The 23,116-nt window shown below is 36.6% G+C and overlaps 1 protein-coding gene across 1 annotated transcript in view; it reads left to right on the top strand.

Moving 5' to 3' along the window:
- The first annotated feature begins 2,770 nt into the window (after positions 1–2,770).
- cxadr (CXADR Ig-like cell adhesion molecule) overlaps positions 2,771–23,116 on the top strand; it is a 47,561-nt gene continuing 27,215 nt past the window's right edge. The window contains exon 1 of the mRNA XM_051909297.1: positions 2,771–3,008. Within this exon, the coding sequence (XP_051765257.1) occupies positions 2,915–3,008 (94 nt within the window). The 5' untranslated portion in view covers positions 2,771–2,914. The remainder of the gene's footprint in view (positions 3,009–23,116) is intronic.

A 23,116-nucleotide genomic window follows, 5' to 3' on the forward strand; every position in this document is an offset into this window, starting at 1 on the left:
TGAAAGAGGGAACTAATGTTTTTAACTGAAAAATATCAAAATAGTTGTTTCAAAATCACATCATATTGAGTTATGCCGTTTATATGAATGTGCATTTTAGTTTTTTATTTCAGAGTTTTATAATGTTACCATTTCTGTGTAAATTTCAGCAGCAAATTGGGAAAAATAGCACCAGCGTAATCAAAGTTTTTTTTTTGCAATCAAATGTTTATTGAAAGGAAAAGAACAACAACATATTACAAGGCATTTCAAAATCACAACAAAACAGTCAAAAGAAAATGTGTAAATATACATATATAAACACATATATATTATACACATACATATAAATAAAATGAAATATATATATACATATACAATATACACATGGAGAGAGAAAAAACTATAAAGGGGAATTACTCAAGTTCAGGAGCTCAAATTAATGAGTAAACAGAACTTAAATCAGGTAAAGAAAAGAGATTATCTCAACCAGGCTTTCAGTGACTCAGCAATAGTGTTCCAACTACAGAGAGTCTTTTCTAATTCGCACCATTAACTTGAGCAGTAGACGGTTCTAAAAAAATCACATCCAGAAATGTAAGAATCTAACATTTAACAGAAAGTGAATGAGGTTTCCATCTCAATGCAATCATCTTTTTCAGCGTAATTGAAGTTAAAGGGGACCTTTTATGCCCCCTTTTACAAGATGTAAAATAAGTCTCTGATGTCCCCAGAGTGTGTATGTGAAGTTTTAGCTCAAAAATAATTTTTTATAACATGTTACAATTGCCACTTTTTGGGGGTGAGCAAAAACGTGCTGTTTCAGTGTGTGCCCTTTAAATGCAAATGAGCTGCTGCGCTTGGCCTAAGAGGGTGGAGCTTCAAGAGCTGATTCTCTGGTGTCAGGAGTCAGTCAGCACGCACTATAATGTCAGAAACTGCGAATATATGCTGCATGGAGATAGAACAGGTATAGTTTAGTTTAATTATGGTTATATAACTTATATTGTCTTCTTGTTTTTATCCACTATATTAGTACAAGCCTGTTTACCGATGAGTTTTATAATGTTTATTGTACTTCACAAAATATGAAGCGTCTGTTTTCACTCTAGAAAATCACTGTAAGAGCTTAATAAAACACAGTGCAAGTGTGCATTAAAATATTATCCATAAACTCTCTCTCTCCCTTGCATTATCATCAACATACAAGGTGAAGTACACAGAAACACTCGTTACAACTAACAGTAAACAAATATATAAAGACCTTATGCCTTTTCGGGTGGTGTTTAATAAACTGGTGAACTTTATATCCGTAAATCAACTCCGATGAACTGTAATAAAGTGCTCTCACCTTTATTACTGCCGTATCCAGTATCACTCTGGAGACTGTAAGCTGGATCACGAACAGTTTGTACTGTTCCATCCTTGAGTAACAGTTTTGTATTGTCCCTTTGTATTGACATTCGTTCACAAAGCAGTCCGGTGTGAAATGATTTGCGCAGACATAAACGAATTTCGGTAGAATTGAGGGAGCATTTTCTTCGAAAACAAAATTAATCCACCTCCTCTTCAGCGGCTCCGATTTTGGGAGTAAATGGAGAGAGCTATGTGGATTAATCCATCCAGCTACAGAACACCTAAAATGCTTGGGAGGCGTTCTCGTCAGTGCAGCAATGGCGGACTGTACAACTGGCTGTGAACTCGCTCAGGGCGGTTCTATGTTAAAACGGCAGTGTCTGTCAACATTCGTGGGCGGGGCCTGTAGCTAATGTGACGTCACACTGCCAGGAACCTGCAAACGGCTTGTTCTGAGACACTGCTTATGATTTATGGGGATTAAAAAAAAGGAGTGGTTGGATTTTTATCATTATAGGGTGGTTCTGTACACACACTGCCAACACACATTTATATACAAACACCATGCAAAAGTGAATTTTGCATAATAGGTCCCCTTTAAAGGTTTTCAGTTGAAGAAAAAACAGTCACTAATTTCAAAATCTAATGGCAGATTTTAAAGTCTGACTATGGCGATATTTAGACATAATTAATTTGAATATATTTCCAAATGATAGAGAAAATTTTTTTTATTGATAAAATAAATTCAGTGATATAAGTAGCACCATTCACATTGGTCTCTATCTGTTTTTGAGTGCCTCACCCTGCTACAATATCAAAAGCTTTTTATACTATAAATACTGTTCATGTGTTTTTTGGTCTAGTTTGCAATAAAAAAAAACTACCACAAGCCTGCTTTTTTTCTCTTATTTTTCTATACAGAGTATTTGAGGAAACTATTAATAGCTATTTTTAAAAATAAATAAATAAATAAATAAAATTCCTCATAAAAATGATTGTTAATTCTAAAACTATGAGGAATGTCTGTCCTGAACACTGGTACATCATGTTTTCATATCCTTGTGTTGTTATATACTATGAGTGCATGAGCGGAATACCAGATTTATTATTTATTTATTTATTTATTTTTGTGCCAGATCTGGGCCTATGAAAGAGGAAACTAATGTTTTTAGCTAAAAAGTATCAAAATAGTTGCTCAAAAATCACATCATATTGAGTTATGCCATTTATGTTAAAAGACTGTTTAAAGATGAGTGCTAGAATATACAGTGATGAAGAACTCACGAGACTTTTGCATTTTGCATTAAAGTGATCAGTACATGTACATGAAGTACATGAATTATTTAATCAATATGCTCCGATGTATATAAAAATTGTCGCATTTGGAGCATGTGTACGCCAGAGGGCGTGAATACACCTTAAAGTTCTCCGGCTGATACCTCCGGAAATCACGTGTGCAGATTCCAGACACAATCCACCTGCGCGAGCGAGCTAGTGGACTACTGATGCTGCGCGAGACTGGCGAAAGAAGAGTGAAGTGAACACGAAACAGTTCAAGCCGGGGGGAAAAGTTGTTTTTATGCTTACATCGATTACTAAATTGTGGCTTAAAAGCAAAGGAATGGATTTGAGCACGACCTTCCTCTGTTTAATCTACGGTATTCTTCTCGCAGGTAAGTTTTAATTTGTTTTTATTTGTTTTTTTTTTTTTGTCCGGAGGGCTGCGGACTAGCTCGGCGCGCTACCTTCCCTCAAAAGTTTTTTTAATACTTTATTTCGTTTTCTTACACATTTTTTTGTTGTTTTAGAGTTTTATAATGTTACCGTTTCTGTATATGTTTCAGCTGCAAACCGAATTGGGCAAAGTACGTTAGTACTGACCAGCGTAATCGAAGTTAAAGGTTTTCTGTTGAAGAAAAAACGGTCACTGATTTAAAAATGTAATGGCAGATTTTAAAATCTGATTACGGCGATATTTAAACACAACTAATTTAAATATATTCCCTTCTGATAGAGAGAAAAAAATCAATGAATTAAATTCACTTATTATTAATTATTTTTCTTTTATTATTTATTTACAAAATAATGTAACGTGTATACGGCACAATAGGAAAACACAATTTAGACATAATCCTGCTATAGAGTTACGGTATACACGTCTCGAATCGAAGTGTTACGGGTTATACGTGTTATACTGTACGTATAACGTTAGATTTGGAGAGTTAAGGTCGTGTTTTTATTTTCATCTGAGGCTTCTTCGAGTTAACGATGTCTCAATAACAACTCAGTCCACGCAACGCAGTTTAATTAGCGGGTTATTTCCATTATCAATATAAAGTCTTATCTTTTGTTGCTGCTGAATCAGGTTTGTGTTATTTTCATGTGTCTCCAACCTCGGGTGGAATTATACATTTAATAGAATATATTTCTTTAATATTGTTGTTAGTTGGCAGTTAACACAATAGGCTTAACAGTCTTAAAGCCTTCAAGAGGGGCTTCTTTCAGACTGCCATCTGCCAATGCAAGCTCCACTTGAAACCCCCCTTCTCAGGGAGACTCCTCTAGATGTCTGAAACCGAGGTTGCTTATTATCCAGTCTACATATAAGACCTGATATTGATTGATCCCTTGGCTTAGAAGGCAAACAGAGTCACACTAGGTTTGGCAATGGACTTGTCTCTCTGGTCAACATTGATTTTCTGTGAGTTGCACATGCTGTCTGCTTGTAGTTGGGCACTTCTGGTTGTTGACTGACTAGATGGTGGTTCATGCGAGGAAGGGAATGATGATAACGCAAGCATTAAAACAGAAACCAGCCACTCCTTCTCTGCTTATTTTTATTGAGTAACATCTGAAACTGCTTGTGGAGTTGTGGTCAAAGGTTATCTGTGTTCTTTAAATAGAGATACAGGTTTCGTAGCTTACAGACCAGCACAAGGAAAAAAATGAAGTGAGAAAGAGTGGCATGGATAGGGCGATAACTTTCCGGGCCACTGGTTACTGATAAACTAGAATCAAACAATAACAAGCTTTGCGCACACACTGCTTTTTGTTTTAATGCATATGTGGAATGTTTTCAAGCTTGTAGTGTTTATCTGAGCTATTTCCCATTACTGTGGGAGACATTCAGGTGTGTTTTTGTAGGCTTGTCTTATGTGTGACATTTATTCCTCCATGGTGTTAACTTGTCAAACTCTTTACCATCACAACAGAATGTCGAGTCTGACATTTGTGTGCTCCGTGTCCTTCTCAGCAGACAGGGATATTGTTTTTGATGCCGGCTACAAGGATATTTCTCATTTGTGTTGTCATTCTGTCACAATACAGATTATTCATAAAGTGAAATGGGGGATGTGAAGACCTTTTCACCAGTGTAATATTGCAAATGTCATTTGTTATAATTAAATGTATAGATATGAGACTTCTGCCATTGGACTTTAATGAATATTATGTGCACTGTTGGACATTTCAAAGGGTTTTTAGTACAGTAACACTGTTGCCAGTAAGAAAAAATACAGTAAATCTCTTTATGTGGTGTTTGATGTCACAGAAAATTCCCATGATGCAAAGATAATCAGTTATTTACTGTAAAGAAATATGTGATAGGAAATAATTGTACAAATTACAGAAAAGACTAACAGTGTGGATTGGCCAGTTATTTCTATTTTCACTATCACTGAGTGATTTTTAGCTTTTACTATCTTTCATATGCCACATAAACACTGCAGCGTTTTAAATTATTGTTCTCTGTGTGTACAGAATGCAGGAGTCTCTCCTGAATTTGGAGTGGTTGACATGGCGATATTCCTAGCAATGGCTGCAAACAGTAATACATGTTTTATGCCAGCAGTTTAACCTGTTTGATGATTTATCCAAGTAATAGGCTATTAGTAACCAGAGATGCATAGAGTGGGTCCATAGAGGAATTTATTTTTAACAATAACTTACAAACCTACTGTAAGCTACAAGGTTGATAATCAATGGATTTCCTGTTTAAAAAAAACTATATTACATCCATGATTCAGCACAAGAAATATCCATCAATCAGAGAATCACAACAAGCAAATCGTACCAAAAGAACCATCCACTCTAAAGCCGAGCTCACACTAGAGGAGTTTTTAAATCCTACCAGAATATGAAATCTGGTTGCAGCACACACATAAGAAGAATCTTCACAGATTTTGTTCTCACAAATCTCAAACATGCACACACTACAAGATTTGAAATTTGTAGCGCAGCACACACTACAGGATATTAAGATTATCATACCCAGAAGAGTACCTCACGTGATTTCATTGGGAAGCGGATGTAAACGTATTCGTCACTGACATAAACAGGTATGTTTACATTTGCTAGCAGCTTTCTACACTCACCTAGCTTTTCTCTTTGTCTTATGGTTGTGTCATGTTATTGAAGACGCGTTATTCAAGGAGTTGTGTTGTTGCAACACTTCAACGCACCGTTCCGCCATCTCCACTGTCCAACGGACCCATACAGCAGCTGATTTCACTGTCGCAATTTCAAAAGCGCTCTCATTCACTTCTCTCATTGGCTGTTGTTAAAGAACTGACGTAATCTTCCCGATTTAAAATCCGAAATATCAAACATGTTTGATATGATCGGGGCGGCCCCGATTTGTGTGAGAGCAGATCGGGAGGTACAAGATTTGATCTGTGAACGCCTCACATTAACAGATAATCTATGGCGAACATCGGAGCCGATCGAGGTCCTGGACAAGATTTTTTTCTCCGATTCTCGGGAGGGGAAAATTGGGCATAAATCGGCCTAAAACTCCTGTAGTGTGACCCAGGCATAAAGGCCCGTTCACACCAAGGACTATAATGATAACAATAAAGATATAGTTCTAAAAATCATTTTAAATATAAAAGAATAGAAAGAGTCTTCACCACAACTATAATAACAGCACAGAGAAATTATATCATTGGAATATTTTACACAACGATTTTTTCCAGCTGATGATCAAAAACATTGACAGAAAATTAGAATCTCTCCTGCTTTTAAAGGGTTCACCCAAAAATGAAAATTTTGTCATTAATTACTCACCCTCATTTCTTTCCAAACCCCGTAAGACCTTCGTTCATCTTCGTAACATAAATTAATATATTTTTGATGAATACCAAGAGGTACATCACATACATACTTTGTGCTGCTCATGTGATCAGCTTTGACCAATACTGAGCCGGCATTCTGATTTAAACACGGAAGCCTTCACTGCGCTTACTGCGTCAACTGTGTAAGGATAATGACAGGGATGAAAAGAGATTATTCAACAAAGTCGTTATTTTTGTTTTGTTTTTGCACACAAAAAGTATTCTCGTCGCTTCATAAAATTAAGGTTGAACCACTGTAGTCACGTCAACGGTTTTAACGATGTCTTTACTACCTTTCTGGACCTTGAAAGTGTTGATTCTATTGCTGTCTATGGACGGGTCATATACCTCTCGAATTTCATCAAAAATACCTTAATTTGTGTTCCGAAGATGAATGAAGATCTTAGGGGTGTGGAACGTCATGAGGGTGAGTGATTCATGACAAAAATTTCATTTTTGGGTGAACTAACCCTTTAAAGAGCTTGAGCATTTAAAGCAGCAGACATTATAATTGTTATAGTTAGGCCATCCGCTTCTCCAGAAATTCATGGATGTAAGGGGCTGGTAAAATAGTAGAAGATACACTTTAAAGATTCACAGTATAGCTTCACTTTTGGATGGAAACCCAGCAAATCTTTTCAAAGTTTGCAAAAAAAAAAGAAATAAAAACAAATGCGAATTAGTTGTGTTTCCGTCAAGTTGTTCGAGCGGATGACAGTGGTATGGTAACCTAGTAACCAACAGTAAATAAAACCCTGTGACTGGAGCGTTCGTGAAAGCTTCGCCTAAACGCATGTAAATATGAAAACAATAATCAAGAGCTGTCTGAAGAGCCTCTTCTTGACTTTATTATGGCTTTTTTAAAATACTTTTTTTTTTTATTTAATAGGAAATATATCAACACAGAACATTTCTCTCGTCTAGCCATTTCACATTCACCTAATTGTTTGATGTGTATATTTTATTCAGAATAAAAATCAAAGAAAGCTTGCAGGCTTTTCTAAGGTTTGAGAAAACACTCTGTCTTCACTGTCTAGTCCTGTAGTCTTCCCTGTTCTGTCCTATAATCCCAAGTGTCCATTAAAGACATATTCCCAATAATACATTCCACAGGCTCTGACAGGCTTGTCCCTTCACTTAGATATTAGCCAGATGCTGTCAGACATCCCTGGTCAGTCAGCACTTTTATTTTGCTCCTGTGGTCGTGTATGTGCGCAAGATCACTGATTCATGTCCGGCCTGTGTTGTAGTATGCACTCAACTCCTCAATATTATCTGCTTCTCCTTTCTAAAGTTTGACTCACACTTGTCTTCAAAAGCCATTAAGAACCCTACAGGACATTTCCATTCATAAACGACTGAGTGTAGTGTCTTGTTTTAACCCCGTTTAAGGTCAGTGCACTGCTCTGAAAACCTCCTCAACCTTGAGTAGACCTGTGATGTAGTTACCTGATAAATCTACCTACTCTGGAGACCCTGCCTGGAGACCGTTGCTAGGAGACCTGTAGCACATATCCACGTGGGTCCTTGAAGAAATGATTCTCTGCAATCACTTTCCATGTTCACTGTTAGAGTGGTTTACTGATTGCTTTTTTTTTTTTTTTTTTTTTTTTTCTCAAACATAGTCATTCATCTAATGGAGGTAGAACCCATTGAAATCTTGGTTTAGTCTGTTTTTGAGCTTTGTACATTTATAGTGGCGTATATAGTTTTTATTTTGAAAATAATTAATACTTTTATTCAGCAAGTGTGTATTAAAGGGATAGTTCACCCAAAAATGAAAATTGTCATCATTTATACACCCTCAAGTTTTTCCAAACCTGTATAAATTTCTTTGTTCTGCTGAACATAAAGGAAGATATTTTTGTAACCAGTTTGTAACCAGGACACTTTAGGGCACCATTGACTTCCGTAGTATGAAAAAAAAAAATACTGTGGAAGTCGATGGTGCCCCATAACTGTTCAGTTTCCCACATTCTTCAAAATATCTTCCTTTTGTGTTCAATAGAACAAAGAAATTTATACAGGTTTGGAACAACCAGGTGAGTAAATGATGACAGAATTTTTTTATTTATGGGTGAACTATCCTTTTAAATTCATCAAAAGTGACAGCAAAGGCATTTAAAATGTTACAAATGTTTTTTTGTTCTTTTAACCTTTTTATTCCTGGGGAAAAAAAATTATCATGGTTTCCACAAAAATATTAATGACACTGAAGACTGGAGTAATGGCTGCTGAAAACAGCTTTGCCATCACAGGAGTAAGTTACATTTTAAAGTACAATAAAATGGTAAACAATGTTGTAAATTGTAATAATATTTATTAACTGTTTTTACTGTGTTTTTATTTTTTCTTTAGCTTAAATGTGTATGAATTTAGATTTATATATTTTTCAGTCACTAAATGTGACATTTTTCCAGACAAGTAGTGCTCTGAGGTCTAAAAAAGTAGAGTAGAGGTTTCTACAGTAAGTCATTTAGGTTTTTGCAGAACATGGTTCGTTACACTCCACAACAAGGGTTTATTAATAAATGAGGACTTCAACATGACAATGACAAGCTAAGATTTAGAAACCGGGTTTGAAATTAAACAATTGAATTTTTTTTTTACCAGGCAGTTTTCTTACCATCTAATTCAATAATTATGCCATTTCAGTGGATTTTGCAAACATAAGACAAATAAACACACATTTAAAGGGATAGTTCACCCAAAAATGAAAATTCTGTCATTAATTACTGACATTTTCAAGGTCCAGAAAGGTACTAAAGTCATAGTTTAGAAAGTCAACGTGACTGCAGTGGTTCAACCTTAATTTTATGAAGCGACAAGAATACTTTGTGCACAAAAACACAACAAAAATAATGACTTTATTCAACAATATCTTCCCATCTGTGTCATTCTTTGTTTACATCCAGCGCTTCCACACTGTAAAACATTTTCAGCTGGTTAAACTTAAAAATGTAAGTTCACCTGCTGCCTTAATGTGAGTTAACTCAACTTGAAAATAAGCTTTGTTTCAACTCAAAAATAGTCAAGACAACGCATTACTTTAAGTTAAAATTTAAACTTAAAATAATGCATTGTCTTGACTATTTGTGAGTTGAAACAAAGATTACTGCTCACGTGATCAGCTTTGGCCAATACTGAGCCGGCATTTGCACGTAAACACGGAAGCCTTCACTGTGCTTACTGCGTCATCTGCGTAAGGATAATGACAGGGAAGAGAAGAGATTGTTGAATAAAGTAGTTATTTTTGTTTTGTTTTTGTGCACAAAGTAGTCACGTCAGTCACGTCGACTGTTTTAACGGTGTCTTTGGTACCTTTACTGGACCTTGAAAGTGTCAGTTAAATTGTCTATGGACGAGTTGTATACCTTTTTGGATTTCATCAAAAATATCTTAATTTGTGTTGTGAAGATGAACGAAGGTCTTACGGGTTTGGAACAACATGAGGGTGAGTGATGACAGAATTTTTATTTTTGGATGAACTAACCCTTTAAAGGTGAACTGTTGTTCTATTTTAATTGTGTTTTATAAAAAGTGTTTGTTATTATAATTATAATAAAAGCAATTGTTATAGTATTTCACTAATTAATTTCTATTAATGTAAAGCACTCCTTTTTTCATAATCATTGCAGTTACTGTTCTTAAGAAATGTCATTTTTTCTAATTAGCTTACTTTTAGAATAAACAGAAACTGTTTGACGTAGGCTCCCACAGAGAGGAAAAGATGAGAAGGTATGGCTGGAGGGCATGCTGTGAGGCAATAAGATATTTATTTGAGATACTCCAGGATTTGTAATCTAAAGAGAGCCGATCTGCTGAGTTATGGCCTCAGGCCACCCACTCTATTCTGTTCTGCAGCAGCGGTGTCTAATCCAACCAGCAAAGCCTCTCAAAATGAAATGTTGATATCGACTTCAACCTCACCTGTGACTCAAAGCCCTGTGTTTCGCTCCTTTTGTGGTGTCTTCTCCTCTCAACACAACATTCCCCCTGGTGCTGTCTTTCTGAATAAGGGAGTGAGCTTTAGAGTAGATTAACACTCTGAGCATCTGTGTTTCTGTATATGCTGTATGCCCTCCACCTAACAGAGGACACACTACCCATATGAATAATCAGGCCTCTGCTTCATAAATATTTTAGAATGCAAGACTCGTACCTGAGACACAGGCAACACCTACTCCTGTTACATTACAACCCTCTGATCCAGTGTGCCAAGCCCTCTCTCACTCTCTCTTGCCTATTTTCATTGCCTTCTTTTTCAATTTGGAGAGTAAGTGGGCCATTACAGCTGGCCGATCACGTTCCATTAGACCTTGTGATAATGATAAATAACCAAGATTGTAAGGTGTTTTTTTTTTTTTGGTCACTCTAGTTTCAATTGGAGACTTGCTATGCATTCATGGATCATCATTCACACATGCTGAAATAGGCAACCTGGGAACAGAGGGGAGTAGAAAGAGACGGTAGATTCAAACAGAAAGGAGAGGGGAGCAGAGGTTAAAGTCATGGATGAGTGTATGAGTGGGAGTTTAGAAGAGGATGGAGGGAAGAAAGTGTGATCATTGTAAGTATATCATGCGAGAGGCAGAGACGAATGAAACAAGGAATCGAAAGGGATAATGGAAGAGAATGGAATCGTATTTCAGAGGGATTTGGCAGGGTTGAGGGTTAAGTATGTAAAGGCTGGTAGGAGTTTTTTCTTTTCTTTTTTTTTCCCTAGGGATGTGTGAATCACTGTGAAGCTCAGATCATAGCCAAGCTGACTTGGGCTGGGATTTGCACTTTTCCCCTCCCACTTTTCTGATAAACCTTCCATAAACACAAGGTCATGAAACCTCTTGTTCTGCGTCTCTCCATCCATCACACATCAGCTCATAGGCACCACCTTGTTTTTTCTGCAATGATAAGGACCTGTAGTGCATCCATCATTGTGTCCCTCAGCTCACCCCTCAGTAATGCTTATATCCCATAATGAGTCTTAATGCAGACACATGTCTAATAAACTCCCATTTGTGATTCAGACAGAAATGTCTCTGTCTCAATTAGACCTTTTGATACTGAGACTGATGAAGTTCTGGCGTACATTCCAGTCTCCTATAAAGGATATAAAGCCAAATTAAAAGGATAGTTAACCAAAAAATAAAAATTCTCTTAGTATTTTCTCACCCTCATGTTGTTCCAAACCTGTGTGACTTTCTTTTTAATGTAGAACACAAAAGATATTTTGAAAAACATTTTCATTGATACACTGAAAGTCAATAAACAAAACAACATTGGACCCAAATGACTTTAACTGAATGGATGAAAAAAAAAAAGAGACATTTCTCACAATATCATCTTTTGTATGTTTTGGAACAACATAAGGATGAGTAAGTGTTTACTTTTAATTGTGCAGCAATTAGGCCGTGTGTCCACCAAAGCATTTTTTCCAGTGGCTAGCGTACTTCTCCAATTGTTTTCAATGGGAGCGCCGCCTTTTTTAAACTGCCTGAGCATATCGAGGTGCTGAGCGTCTTTTTCACGCTCAAACGCTGAGCGCTCAGCATTTTTACCGGTCGCCTCGAGTTGAAGAATGTTCAAATCTGAGTAAATCGCTGTGCTCATCACTGTCACTTTTTAGCCAGCCGTCTAATGAGTGGAGGAGGGGCAGGACAAATGCAACACTGACCAACTGTCACAACATTCTTGCTGTACAACAACATCAACAAGCAGAGAACGGAACAAAATGGATGAGAAATTAATATTGCTGTTCTCTGAACATACATAGCAAAGTACTCTACATTGTGTCAACATTTTTAGTCTGAAAAAAATAATCTGCGAAATCATTTACAAATAACAGTGCCGCAGATATTCCGTATCAGCAACAATGCGTCTAAACTGAAAAAGAAAACCCCGCTGCGATGCCGAACTGCTCAAGCGCTCACAGATAGGCGTTTTCAGCAGAGCGTCTAGCGTTTTCAGTTGGCTAAAATCGCTTTGGTGGACACACGGCCTTAGTATAAAAATAGAACAATATTATGCATAAAGGCGTAGTTGATGGAACAGATTATTTTGATCCATCTGTACTGTGTTGACAGAACAATGAGTACTCTAAAATTGTGAGTTGTAGCTGATTTAATGAGGAATTGGCTGACACAACTATATGAGAATCCGTTGCTTTCTCTTCCATTTGGTCTTATTCAGAAATTTGGGGTCAGTAGATTAATACTTTTTTTCAGCAAGGATGACAGTAAAGGCATTTATAATGTTACAAAATATTTCTATTTCTAATAAATGCTGCCCTTTTGAACTGTAGACTAATACACCATGGAGTTTAAACTAAGCAAGTTTAAATTACTAGTAATGTGTATTACTTAACTGACTCCATTGTGTCCTGTCATAAACGTCTGTCTATGACGTCTGTCATAATTACTCAGAATGTAGATCCTGTCCTCCCTGTTTAGAGACTGCTAGGTTGGGTTAACGTGATCCTTTGTGTCCTCCCGGTTCTATGAGGACAGTGTTTGTGTGTGGTGCACTATTTTATCTTAGATAATCAGCATGTTTCAACATTTATTCACATGGAAAAGTAGTCAGTCATGCAGCAGCAGTTTTTCTTAATCCAAAAACACAGTCGTTCTTTAATCCAAATTGGTAGGAGGGAACATATTCTCTGGAAGTATGTGGCTTCTAATGCATGGTGTATAGGCTTATGCGTTTGTTTTGTGTGGGAGAGAGTGGTCAGGCTCCAGTGTAAGATTATATTTGTCTTAGAGACTGAGTGTGTGTGTGTGTGTGTGTGTGTGTGTGTGTGTGTGTGTTTGTGTTTATGTTTATGCCTGCCAGCTTGACACTGGTATGTTTGTGTGAAGGTGTACACAGTCTTGGTGCAGTCACAGAGTGTATGTGTGTGTGCATGTGTGAGCCTTCACTATGCAGGAATCAAGTCTACAGGGATTTACTTTAGCAGGTCTTCTACTCAGAAGATTTATACATGCTAGCACTGTTTTCTCTTTCCGTCTCTGTCACACAAACATTAACTGGAAAAATAAAGTTTATCAGTCTGCTTAAGAATCAGCTGGAGAATAAAATCAAATATTGACACTTACTACACACTACTAAGATTAGCCCTTTAAAACTACCTTATCCCTGGTCCAGCATTAGCCAAGCTCAAATCCAGTTAAACATTGCCCAATTTAGAGATGGTTTTAAAGCTGCACTTCACTTTCAGACAGAAGCAAGAAGTCCGTTCCAGCTCTCTACAATTAGATTATAATCTAGATTGGGGAAATGTAATCATGTGTAGCAGAAGACCTTTGTCGCTATGTTGTGTGTTATCAAAGAGATTTAGTTCCTCCAGAAGTAAGGAGGCGAAAAGTAAAGCAGCTGTGTAGAAACCAATTTTAGGCTTTTTATCTCATTGAGAAACATTACACATTATTGACTGCCAGCGTGTGAGAGAAAAAGCAAATTTGCACAGACTGGAAAAGAAGAAAAAAATGCTATGCCCTTGTCTCATATCAACCCCCTCAACACACACACACACACACGTCCTGCCTCGGCATTAGCATTCAAGTCAACACCACTCTAATGTTAAGGCAAATTGTAATCTGTTCCTACATATGTAAATGACCCTCGTGTGCGGGAAAAAGTGATTTGTTTTCCCTAGATAATCATTAGTATGCACAGTTTCCTTTTTATGTGTCATTTTCTCAGCATGAGGGGAGGATTCATGTCGCAATCTTTACATTTAGCCTGTGGTGTTCATACGCAATCTACTTTGTAATATTTTACAAATAACCTTTTGGGCCCTGGCCTAGTTCTGATAAATCAACCATCTAGCTCTCATCTTTGCCCAAACAAACTGTTTCATTACAGCCTTCATGATTCCCTACATTTTGCTTCTTGAGCTATGATTAGACACCGTGAGCATGCATCAATGTGAAATGAGTTTAAATAAAGGGGGAAGAAGGAACTCTACAGTGTGTTTCAGTGCAAATATTTGAGTTTTTCATGTGATGCTAAAGGAAACAAAAGCAAAAAAGCATCTGCAAGGCCCACCTGCCAAGTATAACCTTGAACATAGGTGTCAACAGCTTGTCTCTGTGTACGACACAACCTTGTCATTGCATTAAGTTTTGGATTTAGATGTTAACTTCCTCATGGATGTGGTGATCAGGGGTCTAGTTACCAGTTTCTTGAGCCATCTCACATTTATATTAATTCTCAGCTCAGGCCAGATTAATTAACTTGTTCGTTTTTTATTTAATCAGGGACAGTACGCATTAATACTTAGAATCAATCTATGTGCCACATTTAGCCAAGATCTGTTGTCCCTGGTCAGGTTGGTGTAAAAAGTAAAAAAATAAAAAAATAAAAAAAAAAAATAAAAAAGATTCATAAATGCAAGTAACACAATAGAATCTCTATCCACCTTATATTTCAACACGGAAGTAAGGTGTTTCTGTGAATGAGCAAGACTTCCGATTTATTAGCCACTATTGGGAAATGGCGAGAAGAAAGTGCAGTAAACTGTAAAACTGTTTGAGCTACAAACTAGTGTGTTTATAATTAAGACAATACATTAAAATAATATGGTAAGAAATACCAGTTTGGAATATCAAGCAGCATAACGAGCTGTTTTGTACAGCTAAAAATAACTGGAAGCGCATGACACGGGAAGCCAGACACATTAAAATTACAAATGGCCGTGGCCATTCTTGCCTGGAGAGAAAAAAATAAATAAATAAATAAATAAATAATATAAATATATATATGTTCACAATTTTTGACATTTTTAACTTTTTTTTTTCATTATTATTATTATTTAGATTGATAAGATAAATACTAAGAAGTTTGTAAGAATGTTCTTAAGTGCAATTCTTGAAAACGTCTTGTAAAATGAAAGTTATTCCAACTTTAAGAGGTTATATACGATGATTTTAAGAACATTCTTTTCAGGAATTCTTTTTTGTACAATCTTACAATCTGTCTGTAACTTTTTTTTGGTTAAAAATGATCCAAAATCAATTTGAGCAAGTACATAACCAGCCAGTGTTCAAAACTATCACCTTACCTTATCCCAATTCATAATGGTAATCTTGTAATAATGTTTTATCATTTGGGTGGTACTGGTGGGTTTCTGCGGGAAATTCGAGCATGCAGCCGTTTGTCTTTGCGTCATTTCACAGTGCGAACATTTTGCTCGCATTTTTGCCTGAAAATAACTGCGTACGAGTGTGACAAAATATTTAGGCGCACTGGTGCGAATGAACCGATCGATTCTCATGAATAGAACTATAATACAATCGGAATAAAAAGTACAAATCCTAAAATGCATCTACACTGAACAACAGTTGAGAACAAAGTATAACAATAATAATATGCATGGTTTAGTGTAATCCATGCTAAGAGATTGTTAGATTTAATCATCATTGGCAGTGCAATTTATTGTAGGCCTAATGCTTTTTTTCTCAGTTGGTCAGAATAAAAGTGGCAGACATGTTACTTACTCCTTCGGATGACATTTTCCGGTGAAAATTCTTATTTTAGTCATACTTCCAAGATGTAGAATCTGTGATTCTGAAGTACAGTATCCACACCGATGTGGTGACTGACAGCAAACATTAGATTCATCCGCACTGAGGAGCCGTGCCAATGCACAACTCACGTAAAGATAATTCCGCAAATAACTACAATTGCAGGTTTCAAGCAGAGATGGCGACAAAGAGGCAAAACTTATGGACTGCAGCTTTAAGAAAAAAGAAAAAGAACATTAAGAAGTGTTTTTGGGAATGCAAAATATTCTTAATTTAGAAAATAAGAAAATGGTAGTTAAGAGGAATTTTATTGTTACGAATTTTTTGTAAATCCGGCCCCTGGACAGCATCGGTGTGAATCGCAAATACTGATTCATTTATTTTCAGTGTGTGTGCATGAAGGTCCATAAGGTATTTGCAACAGCAATTTGCTCAAAGCTATTGCCCATTTAAAGAGAGCTTAAATGAAGGAGACAGAGATATTGAGATTTAGATGCAGAGAGAAAATAGAGATATAGAGAAAAAAGTGTGTAATTGACTGCAGAACACATTGTTTCCCTGGAGACTGCCTCTGGATATAATAAGCTGTGTTTTCATGGTACTTGGCAAACAGTAACGTTTGAAGTGTAATTTGTTCTGTTGTGAACAAATAAAACCTATTTTACCCAGTGGTAGTTATGAAGTTTAACCTAGTTTTTGAATCTTTTAAGCCGAAATCTTTGTCTGTTTTAAGTGTGCCTTTTGCACAGTATGACTGTGTGTGTGTGTGTGTGTGTGTGTGTGTGTGTGTGTGTGTGTGTGTGACACTGGTATAATGTGTGTATGAAGCTGCACTGTATGGTTTCTGCTGCTGTAGATGTTCCTCTGAAAAAATGCTTTATGGCAACCAGCTGTTAAGTGTCTTAATGGATTCATGTTTAATTCATGGCCACATCACAAGGCCACCTCTTCTGTGTCATTCTCTCATCCCTTTCCATCCTGCACACTAATATCAGAAGGAATTGTTTTTTTTTTTTTTTTTGCCATCTCAGTACTTTCAGAGCATTCTAGCTCTTTTCTCTCTCTTTCCCCTCCCTTTTCATTCTGTATAAAGCGATGCATTTAGGCAGCACTAGGTGTTCTGTAATCCTCAGATTTACTGTTTTTCTCTGGTGTGCTCTCATCTGACACAAATACAAACACATATTTAAAATGTCCTTTGTTCACCCACACAGAGCCACGTTCCATCTTTTTAAAATCAGAACTTTGACATTTTGCTTCATTCTTTATGGTGTTTACAATGATTTAACATTTACCTTCACACATGAGAAGACTCTCTAGAGCCTACTGACACATTGGAAAACTTTCATTGACTGTTCATTGAAGGTTAATGATTACTTTTTCTCTTGTGCATCCTAAATAAACAAGGCTTCCCAAGAATATTTTATTTTGTTGTCTGTGCATATTCTAGCCTTTTGCATCTGTTCCACTTACTTTACTGGTGAGAATATGAATTCCTTCAGCATTGTAGAAAGATCCTCACATGCAGAACCCACCCAAGCCGAAGCTTCAAGCTTTCCAGGCCTGCAAAATAAAGACTGTTTCTTTTTCTTTTCTTTTTTTCTTTTTTTTTCAGGCCTCTTGGCAACAGTGTCAAATATTTCAAATGAAATGTCAGGTTTGATTTCTGTAAAATTGAATGCACAGATACGTTTGTCACCATACAGGTTTCTGGCGTCTCAATTTTGCAAAGCCATGCCGTCGTTCTGCTTGACTTATTTATTCAATATGTTTTGCGGGATGATTTAAATGAAGATTAATACTTGGTCTTTTTCTGTCACATACATCCTACCTACTGTGGTTTAAAAAGGTTACATGTTAATGAAGATTTGAATCTAAAAACAGTTTTTTAGCATTTGATGCATTTTAGGTTTTTATTTTAGCCTTTGTCAAATAATAAGTTGGTAGATATGAGCACTTGAGTGTTCTTGTGAGTCCTTTGGCTCTGAACACAAGCTCTCTGATTCTTTGATTGAGGTTCCTTGCTGAGAGTGAAAGCCTGTTAGCTGAGATCAGACACTTTCATTGGGATTACTGGGCTGAGCTGCCTGTCTGACCCTGACTGATCTTTAAGCTGAGAGACAGCTGTCTGTCTGTTTGACCACTCCTGACTTAACTTCTTCGGATTCAAGACCGAGAAGCTTCTAGTATGTTAGGATCGTTGTGTGCGTGTGCATATGAGTGTGCATGTTGTGTGGACTTATTGGCTTTCAAAGCACATGGGCAGGTGAAAATGAGAAACAAGTGGCTTTCGTAGGAATATATTTCATCATTTAGTGACATTTTGATGTATTAATGTTCCTCTTCTCATCGAAATTGTCAAATCTGTGAGTTTAACTTCATTGAAATCTTTAATTTTAGTTCTGTAGAGAGTATAATCTATTTTTAGAATGTAATTTTTGACTCTGAAAAGGTCATCTGTGTGTTTTCTGGTCTGGTGAATGTGGCTTTGTTAAACAAACATGTCTAGGTGTGAGCTGGATGCTGATGCGAGCCATAATCTACCCAGAAGGCTTTCACTGCTACACTGTCCTCATATTGCCCTCCAAACATCTAGAAATCGAATGTAGTGTTTTTACGTAACAACAAAATGGATTTTTTTTTTGTTTAAGTATTAAAACTATTTGGATTGAGATGAGTATGTTAGATCTGAAGGTTGTTTAAGTATTTGGAAATGCTTACCCAAAAAAGCTTACAGACAACAAGATTCTCTAGCCAGATATTCTTAGATGAAGTGATGTTATGTAGCAACTTCTGGAATGGTGCTGCATTTAATTAATGACACGATTAAAGATGGTGTGGAGGGAGGATGGCAAGCTGTTACCAAAACAACTGGGAAATGGTAAAAGAATAATAGACACACATCTCTGCATTCACTATAGCTGGAGGTTCCCCCCTTTGTAATGTTACTTACTTTGGTTAAGAGAATCCTTTTAATTCAAAGCAAAGGCATTTGTGCATGAAAGTGTATTTCATGCACAGAGACCTTGCTGCTATCACATTCATACACATGCACATCCAGTGGCACTGTTTTACATTTTTACATTTATTTGCAGTTTTACAGTTTTACATTTATTTTTCTCTAAACAGAGTTTGTTCTTGCGTGTCTGTAATGTTACTTACTCTTTGATTGGATCCTTTTAATTCAAAGCAAAGGCAAAGTGAATTTCATGCACCGAGGTCTATTTACAACTTGATTGGTCCATTGCCTGTTGGATGTTGTTGAGAGAAACACGGATTGCATTATGCATGTGTATGGTGCCACACAATGTGCTGTGCCCCACAGCAGGCTTGGGATGCATATTCAGTGCTTTTCAAAGCAGACCTTGCTGCTAAATGACATTCATACACATACACATCCAGTAGCACTGTTAGTGCAGTTTTACACTATATCTATACAGTCCAGATACTCCACTCTCCCTTCGTTCTGCTGATAATAATAGTGCCCAAGAATGTCCATCTTTTTTTTTTTTTTTTTTTTTTCCTGTCTATACAGTTGTTGTGTGGAAATGGCATTTGCTTTAATGTTTGACATTCAGAGAGTCTCTTTCTTCCTCTTTTCATCTGTCTCTCTTCCTCAGTAATAGACCCTGACAGACTTGCTGAGCCTGAGGGAGCAAAGCACACAGAGGTGCGCTCAACACACCTGCTGGTTTGTTTTTCTCGCTCGTGTGTAATGCGTGAGATCACTCATCATATTGAGACCATGTTCACTGCAGTGGTCCATAAAGATTGGCCTGTGTGTAGTCGACTTGGTGTGTGTTATCAGCAGGGCTGGGTGTGATCTGATAGTGCTCTCACCTAGTGACTAAAGTCCTATCTTTACTGTCCTGCTGTCTTTTTCATAAAGAATGCCAGGAACAGCTGAAGCCTGTATTTTTCACCCAGACAGATTTAGACCGAATGACAGCTCTATAAAATCTTAAACTAATTTCCTATGCCCTAGAAGAGAGATTTTTTTTTTTTTTTTTTTTTTCTTGCACTAACACAACAAAACTAGAACACTGTCATTGTAATCAGATTCACTGATTTTTTTTTTTTTTTTTTTTTTTTTTTTTAAACTGGAATGTTATAGTTTTGTTGTCACTTACAGTTTAAGTGCAACAGTCAGTCAGGTTCTGAAAGTAAGAATCCCATTCATTTTCTCCATAGGGGAATTGTTTTTTAACAATAACTTAGAAACCTTTAAACATGGACCTACTGTGAGGTATAGGGTTGTTAATTGATGGTATTTGCTTTTTAGGCCATGAGTGCACATTATTTCGAGCTTATTTTTTTTTAAATAATCGAATTTAACAGCAGAGTTCCTTGTGAAAATGACATTACCCTTGATTCTCTAAAGAAATCTCTGCCAATCAGAGAATCATGCAAGCAAATGGTGCCAACAAAGCTCTAAGTGACTGCCCACTCCCATGAAGTACTGTAAATGACTTAATGTTAGTCTCGCTGTGATCTCAATACTTTATTTGTATATATCTGCAAACATTTATATACATTGTGTAGTAAAAATGTTGTTTCTGTATACATAATCAACCACTTTAAATCAATAGTTTTATGTTTTTCAGTGGTTTTTGATTCCATTGTCATTTGCAGTGCTTCATGGGATTGTAATTCTTTCTCTCATTAAAGTGGTTAAGTACCCAGTCTTTTACCTTTTTTGTCTTTTAGTCTGATTTTCAAATGCTTTTTTGCTTTAAATCAACGTTTGTAATGTTGTTAATGCCTTGTAGCTGGTTGGTTGGATTGCGGGCTCCTTAAATCCATTAAATATTTCCAGAACCAAAGCTGCTGAAAAAGGGAGCGGGCACTTTTTCACTTTATTAGCATGGCATGTTGATTTACTGTATGAATTCTAGAACACGTTCTAGATCTGTGACGATCTGTCAGATTCAGTGCAGTGCTGGTAATGGCATTGTGCCCATACAGACAATGTCACTTATCTTTTGTCAAGTGCTATTGATTTATGCAGGCACACATTTTATCAAATTCACAGTTTGCCAAGCTGCCAGCAGAGCCATTATTGGAAATACAATATTCTGTATATGAAAATAAAATGCTGTTGCAGCCTGGGGCAGATGTTGTCTGAAAAACACCCACAGTTTAAATCCTAAACTAAACTCTTTGTCTATGGAAGAATTACTTCCACATTTTCCTCCATATGTAAAGCGAAGTCTTGTTGAAAGTTTTAGGTGTGTGAAGTTGTGAACTAGTTACCATTATCCTGGGGACTTGTCTTGTTGAAAGTTTTAGGTGTGTGAAGTTGTGAACTAGTTACCATTATCCTGGTTCTGTAGGAAAAACTATAGAACTGCATATAACACAGACTCATCATCTGCCTCCAGCCTGCCCCAACCTCACGACCCCACCACACACACTCCAGGAGTGACACTACTAAGACACTACTGTTCAAAAGTTTGGGGTCGATAAGTTAGTCTCTTATGTTTCATTAATTTGATCAAAAATACAATAAAACAGTAATATTGTGAAATATTATTCCAATTTAAAGTAACTGTCTTCTATTTTAAAGCTGCTGTCCGTAACTTTTTTTTGTTCAAAATTTACAAAAATTATATGAGATTGTACAACATGAATCCATTTTCCAAACAGTGTTTTTGTCTTACCCTGAATCATTATGGTACACTTATAATAAGTGTTTATATTCTGACTATTTTAGACCGGTCTGGTAGGAACCACTGCGGAGTAGCACAGTACCTGCGTGACTCGTCATAGACATAAACAGAGAGAAGTAGCTCCAGCTACAATGTTCTTCCGCAAGACGCGTGCAGTTCTGTTCATTAACCGCTAGAGCACCAAAAGTTACCGACTGCAGCTTTAATATATTTTAAAATGTAATTTATTTCTGTGATGGCCAAGCTGAATTTATTTTTAGCAGTCATTACTCCAATCTTCACATGGTCTTTCATTAATCATTCTAATATGCTGATTTGGGGCTTTAGAAACAGTTCTCATTATCATCAATGTTGAAAACAGTGGTGCTGCTTAATATTTTTGTGGAAACCAAGAATACTTTTTTTCAGGATTCTTTGATGAAGAGAGTTCGAAAGAACATTTATTTAAAATAGAAATCTTTTGTAACATTATAAATGTCTTTACTGTCACTTTTGATCAATTTAATGCGTACTTGCTGAATAAAAGTTTAATTTCTTAAAAAATAAAAACTTACTGACCCCAAACTTTAAACAGTAGGGTATGAGAAGATATTGGTTATATAGAATGCTAAATTAAGGTTGAATGTTGCTGAATTCAATTTAGTCGCTGTGAAGATATGTTGGAGTTGAACTGTGAACTTGAACTTTTAGGTGGGTCCACAGATGTTTCAGTCAGATTTCACAGAAAATGGTGTAAATGTTGTTTCCGGCTGTTCTCATAGCAGCAGGCTGACATGTATGGTGATCTGAGATTTTTGAGCGATACCTATTCTCCCTTACATCGGGAGGATTTTAGTCAATTATTAAATGCCATACGTTCAGAGTGTATGTCTGTGAGTGTGTCTGCTGGCTTATCTGCATTCTGTTACAGTCCAGTAGTTTGTATTTCAGGCTATGAGCAAGCTGTGTGTGTACATGTATGCATATGTTGAAGCTATTATTTAGTAATTCAGTAATTGCAATGTCTGTCTATTTTCAGTGATTTTTCAGTGTGCATGCTTGGCTAATTTCATTGGACAGTTAACATTTTTGCCTATTTATTATTTTGTTAAATTAAACTGCACATACAGATTGATGTTCATTTAATAGATTTGTTTGAGTGGTTGCCTTTGGAGATATAATCAGTTCTGGGACGTGCCTGTAACCTTTCTAGGAAACAAAACTCTCCAGGATTCCCTGGAATGGTGACGAGAGCACTAACTGCACAAGGGATTTGTGCAGTCACGCTGTCAGAATAAATTGATACTCTGTATCCCCCCCCAACATACTTTTCAAGCATTCTTGCTGTGGTCATAATTTGACCGGTGTTCTATACGTTAAGCTGTAGAGAACCCAGTTGCAATGACAGTTTTAGGCCAGCCCTCTGTTTCATAAGCAGCCATTGCTAATAACTCTGAGAAGAGGCCTTGTTAACGCCAAACGAGTTGGGGTCTTTAAT

Source organism: Ctenopharyngodon idella, chromosome 10 (assembly GCF_019924925.1).
Source record: "Ctenopharyngodon idella isolate HZGC_01 chromosome 10, HZGC01, whole genome shotgun sequence".
Taxonomy (NCBI): Eukaryota; Metazoa; Chordata; class Actinopteri; order Cypriniformes; family Xenocyprididae; genus Ctenopharyngodon; species Ctenopharyngodon idella.